Here is a 14,116-nt window from a genome sequence, read left to right as displayed (position 1 = left end):
AAACATCAAGCACAAACAGCTGAACAGCTCCTAAATACCTGTCCTCTTATTGCCATCTTGGAAATTTGAGTTCTGTGTTTGTCCCCTGCAGAGCAGCAAACCACCTCTGTGGGAGTGACCCCACATCCAAGGCAAGGCATGCACAGGCATGGGGGGGCTTCAAGCTTTCCCTCCCACACACACTCACCCAGTGTCCTCTAGAATGATCCGTGTCACTGTCCACGTGATAATGAATATCGTAGGAATTCCTGAAAAATGCCAAAGAGCTTTAGAGAATCATCACAAAAATGCAAGGCCATGGGACGAAAAAAAAAAAAAAAAAAAAATAATAAAAAAAAAAATCAGCCTTCTAGTAAGCAGTTATTCCCCAAAAACACAGCATACAGTAAAGTTCAGTGAATGGAAGGAGAGGCCCATCTGATGAGCTACATGATTACATGTATACATCAGCAATGTAGTACAAATACAAACAAAGACTGCAGGGAAGTGAATTTATTTCTCATAAAAATGTACTCACAATTACTAGTATACAAAAAAAATGCCTTTCTTAGGTGTCTTGCAACGTGTCAGAGTGACTTACAGGGAAATAGATACAAGTTATGCATTCCCAATGCACCTCCAAGGACTGCAGTATAAAATAGGAGTATAAATCATTTCATAAGGAACCTTGTCCACACACTGGTTTATTTCCATTTCCCAGCAACACCCAATTGTTTTATGACAACCTATTACTGGAAGTATTAAAGTGTTCCATATAAATACCATCATACTTTCTGTAAATGAAAGGAATATATGTATTTAAAACCAGATGGACAGTATTACTGGGCTTTTCAAAAAGGAAAATTGTGTAGTATAGCTCATGGCTGTGCAGCTAAACTTTAATTTTCCTCACAAATTAGGACACCTGAGTCATATGTTTTGCAGTGGCAGTCCTTGCACCAGGGCAATCCCTGGGTGTGGTGCAGATGGCACAGGTGAAAGCCATGCCAGGGATCAAGCCAGCAGTGATGCTGCAGCAGTTTTGTGCCTGCTCTTTCCCCTGCTGCAGCAGCTGTAACCTGTGCTGGAGCTGAGCTGAGGAACCTGTGAGTCTGAGGAATCACCACCAGAGACAGCTCAGCTACCTTGGTATGAAGTACTGAACCTTGCCAACACACACATGGGAAAAAGAACATTACTGGAAAGATGTGGAAGTTCTTACCCCATCCTATCAGCAGGTAGATTGTGAAGTGTCTGTTGGGGGAGAATATTAGCACAAGGAGGATGTGGAGGTAAAGTCCCTCCACTAAGAGCCAGTAAAAGTTTGCCATAACACCATACTGAAAAAACACCAGAATTGCCTTGCAGCCCACCTGAAATATGAGAAGAAGGATCAAATTTGTCGCAGGAAGGATGTCATGTTATTTTTATTACTACAGACAAAAATCTCAGCTGTCTTTGTAATATCAATAAACCAGGTCCAGTAGAAATTTTTATCTTCAGTCAAGTAAATGTGGCATTGTAAATGCTACTGTATATATGAAAAGAAAGTGAATTATTACATTTATTTAGATGGCTCTCATTGCAAATTCACTCAGAAATTTTGAAAAACACAGAGGATAAATATAGAAAATTATGGTGGTTATCAATAAATGCACATTTTGCAACAGTTTGTTTATGAATGGCTATAAAATTAAATTATCACCTACAAGGAGTCTAATAAATGTATTGAAACCTCACATGGCTTCCTAACACAGTAAAAATTAACAAAGAAACTACTTCATGATTTTTTCAAAGCTAAATGTGAAACTGAGTGAAAAATAAAAGTTTATGTGATGACTAAGTAGACTTAGAAGAAAAAGTAGGCTGGACTGTTACAAATAATGTTTTCCCTTTAGAAAATGTTTTAGAGTTTCTCAGTTAACTAAACACATAGACATGTATCAAAAAATTATACTTATAGCCTGTGTGCTGCTCTGCAGAATTAATTTTCAGATGTCTGTGCTGCTGATGTTCCACGGTGCTGGCTGCTGCTACTTTGGTACTTCCCAGCAGGAATCTGGGATGTGAGAATTGAATATGAAAATGTTCATATGGACTGAGAATGTGCTGAGAAATGTGATGATATGGTGAATATAACAGACTAAACAAACTGAGCCAAATAAAATCTCTAGTTTCTGCTAGCTTTATTTCATTTTAAATACCCTTCATACCTGCATTTTTCTTTTAAAATTCCAAGTATACCAGATACCTAAGCAGGTAAATTACTCACTTTCAGTGATTGATTCCTCTCTCTAAATATAGATGTTTATTAAGAATAGAGATGCTAAGCCAGAAGGGCACAGACCTCCTCAGGGATACTTCTTTGTATCCATCAGTTCCCTGTGATGTACCAGATACCTCAGTGCATCCCAAGTAACATTCATGCCTGTGTAGATGCATATACAGAAAATTAAGGAAGAGTCCAAAGGCTAGAATTCATTTCACCTGATTTTAGCTGCCTACAACCAAAGTTTGAAAGCTGGCTAACTTTGGTAAGACTGATCTTACCTCTGGACTTTGGAATATCCACTGCAGATCAGCAGTGGGCCAGAAAAATGTAAGATGGATAAAATTAAGCCTTTCAAAATGTGTGAAAAGTCGAACTTTCCAAGCAAGCTTAAATTTACTTTTATGCTTAGGACTCTTTACAATCAGATCAGCAGTGACAATTTTGTAATCCTTTATAAATTCCAGTATTCCCTTGTATTACATTCTCAGTTTACATACCAGAACCCTGCATCAAAGTATTTTCTCTTCCTCCTATATCAGCTCTATTTGCAGATGCTGAATGGTGAAGGTATCTATCAGTAAAGTTAGCCAAAATTAATTCTCCATGTAACCCAGAGCCAGGACCTACTTATAGAGCCTTATGAACTGTGTGTTTTAGACCTCTGTGAGTGCAGCAGAACTGTGGAACATCACACACACGTGACAAAAGGGGCAAACCCCGTGTGCTGTTATGTGTGAAAGGCAGCACCAAGCCAATGCAAAACAGAACAGCCTTGTCAGGCTGGTGCCAGATTTCAGAACAGAAATTAGCCAGCAGTCCACAAAGTCTTACATATTTAAACAGGAAAGTATAAGGCTTTGTAGCCAAGAATAACGTGAGAATAAATGAAATTGCAGAAACTAAGTAGTATTTTGAGAGTCCAATGAACAGTCTTTCAAGGACTAAGAACTTCTGAGTAGCCCTGGCAATCTGTCTACTCTCTACTTTGCCTAACTGGGATCCACTAACTCAGTTCCTGCTTTTCTCCATTAGAAATATCCCAGATTACGAATTCTTTGAGTTTGGTAGTCACTGCTATGAACTTCATGTTTTGGGACAATATTATTTCATCAAGACAAAAATACCTTCTTCCATTTTTTTCCTCACAAGCTTACACTGTCGTCAATTAAAATTAGAAGGGATTTTTGACTGAAAAAACAAGGCATATCATATAGAGGTCAGTCTTTTAACAGCAAGACTTGAGATTATTTTAAACCCTGTGCATGGAAATGCAGTAAACATATTAGCTTGCCAAGAATACAGATATAACAGTTCTATCATAGCCCAGAAGTACAGAGGAGTTAATGAAGACAACTTCTGCAAATATTTAATTTCCTGAGTTATTTCCCTCCCTCCACTGATACCTGTCCAATTCCTGGACCCCTGATAAAGCTGCTGGAACACTTCCAAAGCAGCTGCCTTTAATCATTCCCAGCTGACGGCACTTCTGTTTGTCTTCAACTCTCAGCTGATTAATGCAGTGGTCATATTTATTCTGAGCTGTATCTGGTTATGATTTGTCATTATCAGATACATAAACATCATGGCTGATGACAAGCTGTCCTTCATGGACATGCAAACAATATTAAAGTCTCCTACTTGTGCTGTAACCTTTATGTGGATATGTCTAACACACCATTCTCCTAGTCATTATATTCTCTTCAGAATTGTCTACACTGAAATCTTGGTACTCCTAAATATTTAAAAGGATCAGGGAGGAAAATTCACTGACAAAATAGTGTTACACCAGGTAGCAAATGAGGTTTATTACCCATGAGGTTTGATCCTCTGGACAGTGAGCTGTGTTGGAGCTGGAATAAAGAATATCATCCTTGACTAAAACAGAGATTGCTCTTAGAATGAAAGAGAGGAACAGGTTCAGATGGATGTAGTTCCGAGTACAATGAAGTTTTCTAAAAAGAGATTTAAAAACAAGCATTTTAGATTATGATGCAGAAACTGTTGAACAAACTTCTACTGCTCTGTGGACACTTCTTAGCAATATGAGCCTTGAGTAAGAGCATACTCTTTCCTTTTCTGTCATTTTGTCAGTGCTGCCTTGCTGTTTTCTTTCATCTCTGACTTCTGTTTAGTATCACAGACTAAAAGATCCCAGTGGCATTTCTCTCACATTTTAACATAAGCTGACAATAAACATAGGTTATTGTATCCTTCTGTGTGTGCACTCAGTGCTTTTCTTGAAAATACAACTTTGATTATCCTGGATATATTTCAGATGTGGTCTCACCTATCATCTGGTTTCATTCTTTTATTTAGCTCATTTGTTTTGCTACATAGTGACTTTTGATCCTATGATGTTGGTGTATGCAGGAGCAATTCAAAATGCATTCAGAACATTTGATCACCTATCCTTTCTATCCAATGAATGCAAAACTTCTTTAGTCTGGCAGCCATGTGAAAGCCTTACAAATAAATGACAGATTAAATATTCCAAGTAAGTGAATGAGTACACAGGGGAAGGAAGCTGTAAGTTGAAGTCTCTTCCCTTAAAATACACTCCCTTCAAGATTTTCCTATTTAAAAGATTCTTTTCATAGAAAATCCCTACAAACCAAACTGCTGAGAGGTTTTTGTGGTTGCAACCAGCACTTTGAGCTGCACCTGGAAATAGACCAGAAGCCAGGGCATTTTAGCAAGCATGAGCAGTGAAAATAATGAAGATGCAACAGGTGTAATGGCAGTGTGCAACTTCCAAGTATTCTCCCAGTAGTGATTTTTACCAAACATATATAATCCCTTCTGAAACTACCGAAGCAAGGATAGTTACAGTGAGTGTATGGAAATAAAGAATAGATCTGTCTTGCTAGCCCTGAATTTGGCAAACGACATAATGCCAGGTTGAATTTTAAACAGCTGTCAAAAGTGCAGTGACTGCTGTGGCCATTGACCCCCTTTGCTGTAATACCACTATTATGTGATTGCATCACAGGTTTCTGTGGAATGCAGAGATACATGCAAGCTGCAAATAGGAGTAAACTATTTTTTTTAATAACTCTTGTAAATGATTAGCTATTAATCCCATTTAGTAGCTCAAATAATAAATGTTGGATATATACAAGGCTGTCAAACCAATATTTTGGAGTTAGTGGGCAGAAATTAATTCCTAATTCAACTTACTATGTTGGGAAGCCCTAACTTTCCCAGCAAATAACAGAGGAAGATTTTTCTTGAAGGGGGGCTTAGAAGATTATATGTTGCCTCCTGAAATAAAGTCTGTCTTTTCCCTGACTCAGCTGGAATACTGAAAAAAAATATCTCTACTTGGATATTTAAATTATAGCTGAAGGTTTTGAGTAAATGCTTGATCTGTTACACCTGACTTCTGGTGATGGGTGACATTCAGAAGTCTGTGATTCTCTGTATTAAATGTGGTTTTAGGTTTTAGCAGTTTTGAAACTGCAGTAGTTTGCATTGGGATCTGCCTGGAGCGTTTGCTGGTAGAAGGAGTATAACCATGACTGGGTGAATACTTTTTTCTAAAATGTATTCCAAACATAAATATGGGTTATGTATCTGCTCTGAATGGTCTCTGAATATTTAGATATTGACAAAATTTGATGGCAGACTGAAAGGTTTACAGAACTTGCCAAAGGAGAGGAATGAGGGTCTGACAAACAACATGCTGTTATCTACATATTATTTCTACCAAAACTGTGAGATGCACTTTCTTGGCTTTCCTGGTCCTAAGTGGAGCAGAAAAGCTGTGTGAAGCTCATAATGGAGAATATAAAGGCTGCTCTGTTAGACAGGTGGAAGTGATACATAAAGGCATGAAGACGGAGAGACAGAGAAAAACTGAGATACTGATAAGACCATTTTGAAAGTTATTTTACTTGTCAAAGATTGCCTTCAGTCTAAGAAAAGTCACAGAAATTAGGCAAAAGCAGCAGGCAGTACTGCCTTTCCTAGCACTGCCTAACAAAAATATTGCAGACCCAGCACAATTATCCATACTTTCACTACTGTGTTGGAACCAGTGAGGCTTGTACCTCGAGCACCGCGTTCAGTTCTGGGCCACTCACTTCAAAAAGGACATTGTGCTGCTGGAGAGTGTCCAGACAAGGGCAATGAAGCTGGTGAAGGGTCTAGAAAACATGTCTTGTGCAGAGAACCTTAGGGAAATGGGGTTGTTTTGTCTGGAGAAGAGGAGGCTTAAGGAAGACCTCATCATTCTCTACAACCACCTGAAAGGAGGGTGTACCAAGATGGGGGCTGGTTCCTTCTGCCACGATTCAAGTGAAAGGATGCAAGGAAATGGTCTTTAGTTGCATTAGGGGAGGTTCAGAGTAGGTATTAGATAAAAAAATTTTCACTGAGTGGTCAGGTGTTGGAATGAATTGGCCAGGGAGGTAGTGGAGTCAACTGTCTTTGGAAGTGTTCAAAAGGTGTTTGGATGCAGCACTTGGGGATATGGTTTAGGGGTGATTATGGCAGTGCTGGGTTGATGGCAGGAGTAGATGATCTTGTAGGTCTCTTTCAAACTTGGTGGTTCATTGTTTTGGTGATTCTGTGATTTAAAGCCCCAGCTGGACAAATTAGAGATTGCCTTTTATTACAGTACCCCTGGAAACCACTCAGAAGCTTCTGCAAAACATGGCTGAACTCTTGTCCAGCATCCAACTAATTCTCAAGAGCAATTCAAGGTGTTGATTTTATTAACCAAATAGAAAATGTTTTATGCAATCATTCCTAAATTACTGTTCTTTCTTGCATGGGCTGTAATGCCTGTACATTTGTAAAATGCTTTGAAAGTTGTTAATATGATCAGTGCTAGCAAAAAATCTAGTGAGCATTACATTACCGTCAGCTGTTTAACTGCAAAAAGTATAAACTCAGTGCATTTTCTAAATAGCTGAGCAATCAGAAAACAGTTAAAGATGTCTTATCATTGTTAATATTTATTCATGAAAAACACATACCTGAAAAGGCAAAGAATTATACTTCCTGTTGTAAGAGCAATCAGAGATACGCTGTGTCCAAGGGTATAAATTGCTTTCACTCTCACATAGAAGTTGACCTGCACAGAAAAATACAGCAGAAACTACTTACTGATATGTCAAATTGTCTGTGAAATGATGTAACTGTCCATTAAATAGCTCTGAAAGCTATAGCATGATTTTCATTCTTTGCTCTACAGTACATGATGAGAATGTTATACCTCTATTCCAACACATTTTGCAAGGCAACATCTCAAGGGAATTGACTTCAGTAGAAAATTCAGCCTCAGGAACTCAAAACTTAGACACACAATCTGGTACTATTCCAGTTGATTATACCATGTCAATGAGGTCAAATAAAGTATCAGATTCATCAATTTCCATGTACACAATCAAACTGGTAAGAGCAAGTCAGTTTGAAAGAACGGATTATCTCTAAAAGAGATAATTTCCCTCAGTCCTTCTGCTCTAGAGTACTTTGTAATGCAGCTATACATGAATTTAGTTTTAAAGACACATTTAAGTCTCATTAATTTCCTATTCTAAATGTTCAAATACTTTATTAAATAGTGACCCAAACAACCCTTTCTTTAGTAAAGTTACTTGCTAAAATTTGGAAAGGAAATTTTTCAACAGAGGAAACGCAGGCCGAAATGCACAGTCTGCTGATTAACTGCATATCTGTAAATATACCAGCTACACACTACAATAAATCTTATTCTGAATAACAACATCAAGAAAAATAGGGCTAAATATTTTCAAAATTAAACTGCTTCTCCATTTATGCCTACAACAAAGTCATTAGACTGACATAAGTTTCCACTCAGACTAGATAAAATATTAAGCGTGAAGATTTTTTTATTACATTAAAATCATGAAATTAAAGACTTTAAAAGCAATGTGGAACATGCCACATATAAGAGACAGAATTTCAACATTTAGTGCACATGGTTATCATTTGCCTTTCCAAACGATGCCAGTAAAAAGCAGCAAGGAAGGAACACTTTTAAGTAAACTAACATAGCCAAAGATCACTTAGTGTATTTATTTTTATAGAATTCCAAAGGCCAAGTAAGGAAGTTATTTTAGCAATCCCAATTCATGATGAAATTAGCTGAACGTTCCCTTTGAAAATGTTATACAGATATGGAAAAGGCAATATGAAATGTGAAATGAAATGAAGACTTTTGCAACTGCACTGTTGTAGATATGGCTTAATGGAAAAATATGGGAAGCAACTGCCATGGATCTTAAGTGCATTCATAGCTACTATTGTTATATATTTCAACTATTAGACTGTAGAGTAAGGGAGTCTTTTGTACTTTGGTATAAAGAAAGTAGCTGTTCAAGCTGCACTGGGATGAATGAGACATGCCCAGCAAGAAAACCGGACTGGTTTAATTTTTCATCATTCCACACAATTTTGAAAATTCTGTCCAGATTTGATTTCAGGAAAAATCCACTGACAGAGACTCTTGAAATTGGACCTATCTGGTTTCAGAATTCCTAAATGAAGGGGAAAAAAAAGTGGAAACCCTGCATGAACTTCCTAACAAAGCGTCAGCCGTCCAGCCACACTGCTGTAACAGTGCCTTGAATTTATCCTCTGGCCTTGTACTCTGAGCTTGACAGAAACTGCCAGGCTGCTGCACATGAAGTGACTGTCACTTCGCCCTGCTAGAGAGAACAGAAGAGATGTCTTCTGCCAGAAAAAAACACACTATTTCATGTAATGTTTCTGGCATTCTGCACACACACACGACCCCTACAACAAAGTCTGACTAAAATCAAAAGAAGCCCGTGTACATTTAGCCCAGCAAACAGCTGTCAGTATCAGCAGGACTGAATCTCTCTGCTGTCCATTCCTTTGCCAAACACATGAATGTCAAATAGTTGCATGGAAGTATGTCAGGATTGAAGTTAATCAGCCAAGAGTGCTTGGACATTACCTTAATAATGACCATGGTCATTTTGCTCAAGCTAAGCATGAGGAAATAAGAAATAATTACATAGTGGAAATTATTTCTCATATGATAATAATTATCCTGTATTCTACACTTGAAATCATAGAAAAGAACACCTTTCCCTTTTCCTCAGATGTTTTAGTGGTTTAGTTTTATAATGGACAGTAATCTTAGATGCTACAAAATTTTCTTCTGACCAAAAATTAACTCTGCTTCTCAAACTGTTGTGAAGGGTAGTAAAAATTAACCCACTTCTAATTCATTACATCAAAAATTACAATTATTCAAATTCATGTGTTATGATTTTCAAAAAAAGTGTAGATTAATAGAATGCTTTAAATTATTAGCATGAAGTACTTTATCAGACTCAGCACCAAAGATGATGCAATCATACTGCTCCTTACATTTCCTGCATGAACATGAAACAGATGTGTCTTAATTTGCCTGTAAGACCTCTATGACTCCAAGTGACTCAATAAAAAATGGTGTTCTCAAATCATGTCTGTTAAATATACGCACAAACTCCATAAAGACAAAGAATTAAATTCCACGTTGTGCTGTGGCAGCTGAAAACTAGAAAATCATTAGACTAATATTGATTAGTCACAGCTATTAAACATTTGTCACTCGTCTGTATTTTAGCTTGTACCCTTTAGAAACAAACTCTTTGTATTGTCTTGGTGCAAAAGAAACAGGCAAAGCAATGCCAAATCTCATAGCACAAAAAGGAATATCTTTTATATACAAAATGAGATATTTGTTTCTTACTACTCTGTGTGAACTGCAATTACTGAAGTAACACTCAGCTTTAACCCCTAAACTTAAAATATAAATGTGAAAGATTGGCAAAAATAAAATGACTGCAACAAGGCATGGACCAAAAAAGAATTTCAGAAATTATATTTTCGACATTTTAACACAGATGAAAAATCATAAGCACTTCAGATTTTATAGCTCTTTTCAAAGAAAAAACTGATTTAAGTCATACACATGAAATTGAAATGCCATTATGAAATTGAAATCATATGAACTCTTCTGCAGGTCTAACAAAATCAGTACTTTTGCAACACAGTAAGAACAGCTGGCCTCTGCAAAATATTCACAGGGTTATTTAAGCAATGCGGATTCCAAAACTGAAATCCAACTATTTATTTTTAAACTTCTGAGGAAAATAATAAAATTACAACCACTACAGCAAAGTCAATAGGTGTTTAGGCACAGAAAAAAATCAGTGGCTAAGATTTTTAGAAGAAATAATGGGAATGGTTACAGGAAGGGTAAATGTTTTCTAAAGAGCTAATCCTAAAATGTTTACCCTTTTTTGTAGCTACTTAATGTTAATATTTTTAAAAGGGCATAAACCCCCACACATAAAATGAAATTGGATTAGTACAAGTTTGCCTAATTTGTCTTAACTTCAATAAATACTTTGCAAAGTCTATTTTTAGGCACGCTTCTGTTTCGTTTTCTTAGAAAAGACACCTGTTTCTGCTAGTGTTTCCTTTAAATTTAGTTTCATATTATTTTTACTGAGTTCAGGAGACAGAATTCTTCTGTTTATTTACAAAATAGTACAGAAGAGCAGAGACACTTCCTAGGCAAAGCTGACAGTCACCCCGTAGATCTCTCAACATCAGCCTTGGTTTGGAAGGACCTCTAGGGGTGAGAAGGTATCTAAGTGCCGAAGGAGAAAACACTGGAGAAAGTTAAGAGCTTCATTCTTTGTCCAAAGGGGTTTTGCTGTTGACCTAAAATCACCCTTAATGTATAAGAAAAGCCCTCAACTTTTTATTCATTTGCTTAAAAATATAACTTATCATTGCTAAGGAATATATGACTATTATCATCCCAACTGGCTCTTCATTTTGTTTATTCTGTGGGATAATATAACCCTGTAATATTGCATGTAAGAACTTCCTCTTAACAGATATAATTATTTACAACTGTATTAGAATTTGTGGTCTTAAATTTTCATGATCCATGTGTCAATATTTGAGTATTTCAAGATATTTGAATATTCATAGTTGAAGAACATATCAGAAAATCTTAAGCTGTACAATGTAAAATAAGAACTGGGCCTAGCAAATGTGTTCAGTGCCTTAGATTTATTACATTTTGTGGAAAATTTAATTTTCTCCTAAAGGACACTTCTACACATTTTAAAATTATGTATGTAAAGAAGAATAGAATTTACCAAAAATACATGTAATAAAATTATTATTCCTCATGGGATTTAATAATTTTTATACAAGTAATTAATGATATCCTTTTTCTGACATTTTTCCTTCAATTCACTTTGAACCTCAACACCACCCAAAATAAAGATGAGATCAGCATTGCCGTAAGTATCTCTTAGTAATAGTGGCATCATTAATTTTAATTATGCCAGTCAAAATGTCTTCTTATTCAAAGTTCCCTAACCACGGTAGCAGAGATGACAACTTTGTAAATGCACAAACTCCCACATTTTCCTGTGTAAATGTGTATCAGCAGATGTATCTGTGAATGTGAACACTCATTGTGTTTACACACATTGAATTTAGCAGTTTATTGAATATTCCACAATTAATTAATTAATTTCTCTCCATGAATTTCTCTTCATATGACACCACACATTCAAATCACACAGCCTGTAACTTGTACATAGTGGGGCTCTTGTGATCTAATAAATCCTGGGCCAATTCCCACCAAGATCAGACAAAGCTGCATTAACTTATTCAGTCATTATATTTAAATAAAGTGGACACATTTCAGTGCTTTACATTCACCAAACATCTTGCTGTGTATTAACAATGCTGACACAGAGTTTAATACCTTCTGACAACAGCTAGGACATGTCTCCAGCTTGTTCAGTCTAGATAGAAGATGCCAAAGTTTGTCAAGGAAAGACTGCAGTGAGGCTTGAGTTTGGTTAACACACCTTGATGTGTGTTCCTAGCATGGTCAAATCAAGCTTGCTTTTTTTGCTCTTTGCATGTTGTACTGCCTTGAGCTCCACAGAAATATAAAAGGGAATAAAAAGATACTTATCTGAATACCTAAGATGAACCTAAAACGTGGTCTTGAAGGTTAGCAGTAACCATTTTACTTACAGAAAAAGGTCTGGAAGTATATAATAAAGGTTTAGATCTACACTTCAATGTCATAACATACAAATAGTTTGCTCAGACATTATCACTGTCAGGCTTTAACCCCAGCAGCAGCAAAACATCGCACAACCACTCCCTCCCTCCTCCCCCTGCCATGGGGTGGGGAGGAGAGCTGGGAAGAACATAAAACCTTTAAAAAGAAAATTCCTTGACTTAGGGTAAGCACTAAGCAACAGATAAAACACCAGTGTGTTACCAACATTATTCTCACACTAAAATCAAAACACAGCCCTGTACCAGCCAGTAGGAAGAAAGTTAACTCTATCCCAGATGAAACCAGGACAGTCATATTTATCAAACTGGTCCCCCATAAATAACGACAAGAGCAGTAAAGAGCACTAAGATCTAGATAGAATAAACCAAGGGTTTAAACAGGCACTTACAGTTAATTTCAAAATGTTAAGCAAATAGTTTCTTTTTATAGAACCTGCTAATATATCATTAACATGGAATAAAAATGGAACATTTTAATGTGAACATGAAATCAATGCAAACTGTGGAAGCATGCAAGATCTTTCAGTAAGGAAATAAGAGGTGACATGTTTATGCTATTTTTAAATAAGCTTTCTTATTTCAGTGCATTTTTAAGCATAGCAATTTGATACCTGTTAACAAATTATTCAATATTTGCTCACAGATCTCTATAATTTAAACCTTCTCTAGAATATTCAAAGCTGCCCAAAATAAATGCATATCTGCAGACAGATATATGCCTGTGTGTATGCATATATATAGAATATGTAGAATATGTATAGAAATAAGTCACCTTTGCATTGAAGATAAAAGTCTGTACCTTAAAAGACAGAAAAAACCCCACTGGAACAAATACTTAGTTGGATCTATAATGGAAATTCATTCAGCAATGAAGATACAGGCACCAAAGCTACACCAAAAACAGTTTCTACCTATTCCTTTAAAATTGTCTTCAAAGGAAAATTTAGGACTCACTCTAGGAAAACTATTTTACCACTTCCCTAAAATATTAGTTAATGTAACTTTGAGGACACCCTCATATGCTTCATCCCCCATACTGCAGAGCATGTTGTTGCATGACATCTTTATGCCCAGAATACTCAGTATCCAAATATTAGGACTTTATTTTTAGCTTTCATAGTTGAAATATTAGATTAAAAAAAAAATAAAAATAAAGAACTACTGATTTATGCTGAGTAAAGATTTTGGTTTGGGGGGCTACCATCGAGCACTAAGATCCAAATTCAAGAAAACATCTGTGTAAACAAGTAGCTGATGCAGAACCTCAAATGCCTCCTGAAATCTCACTGCTGCAAGATACTTGCATTTTTCCATTGTCTCTATGATTTATATTATATGTATGATATTATATTGATTGTATGTTTGCCACTAATTTTCCAGTACCTGCTTTCCACATCCCTCTCCTGATTTTCATCCTCACACTTTTATTATTTGCTTTTTTGCTTTTTTCAAGGCTTTTGCAAATGTTCCTGCTATATCCTATTTCAAGTTGTCTAGGTTAATTCCTGCAATATACTCAATTTGCATTTTGTTCACCTCCTTCAAATTACTAATGAATATGTCAAACAAGAACTGCTTTTCTATTATACTAGTTCATCTTCTGTTTCTCACTACTTGAAATATTATATTTTGTTAATTTGAATTTTTATGCTTTGACCCATTTTCATACCACATGGCAATTCTTGGGTTGAGTGACAATGTTTAAAGTGGCTGTTTTAGCAGTAATACATGTGTGCTCCCAAGCTGTCAGATGACACAGAT

General features: G+C 36.3%; 1 protein-coding gene across 2 annotated transcripts in view; it reads right to left on the bottom strand.

Annotated features, from left to right (window-relative positions):
* The window catches only part of VIPR2 (vasoactive intestinal peptide receptor 2), a 50,516-nt gene that overhangs the window by 15,113 nt on the left and 21,287 nt on the right, over positions 1-14,116 (bottom strand). For both annotated transcript variants that reach the window (XM_023921901.2, XM_086864911.1), the window contains exons 5-8: positions 7,231-7,328; positions 4,062-4,203; positions 1,202-1,352; positions 188-248 (exon numbers count right to left, since the gene is read on the bottom strand). In XM_023921901.2, the coding sequence (XP_023777669.2) occupies positions 188-248; positions 1,202-1,352; positions 4,062-4,203; positions 7,231-7,328 (452 nt within the window). The remainder of the gene's footprint in view (positions 1-187; positions 249-1,201; positions 1,353-4,061; positions 4,204-7,230; positions 7,329-14,116) is intronic.

Source organism: Cyanistes caeruleus, chromosome 1 (genome assembly GCF_971803275.1).
Source record: "Cyanistes caeruleus chromosome 1, bCyaCae1.hap1.1, whole genome shotgun sequence".
Lineage (NCBI taxonomy): Eukaryota > Metazoa > Chordata > Aves > Passeriformes > Paridae > Cyanistes > Cyanistes caeruleus.
Note: the sequence above shows the minus strand (reverse complement) of the source record. Positions and strands in the feature narration are given on the sequence as shown.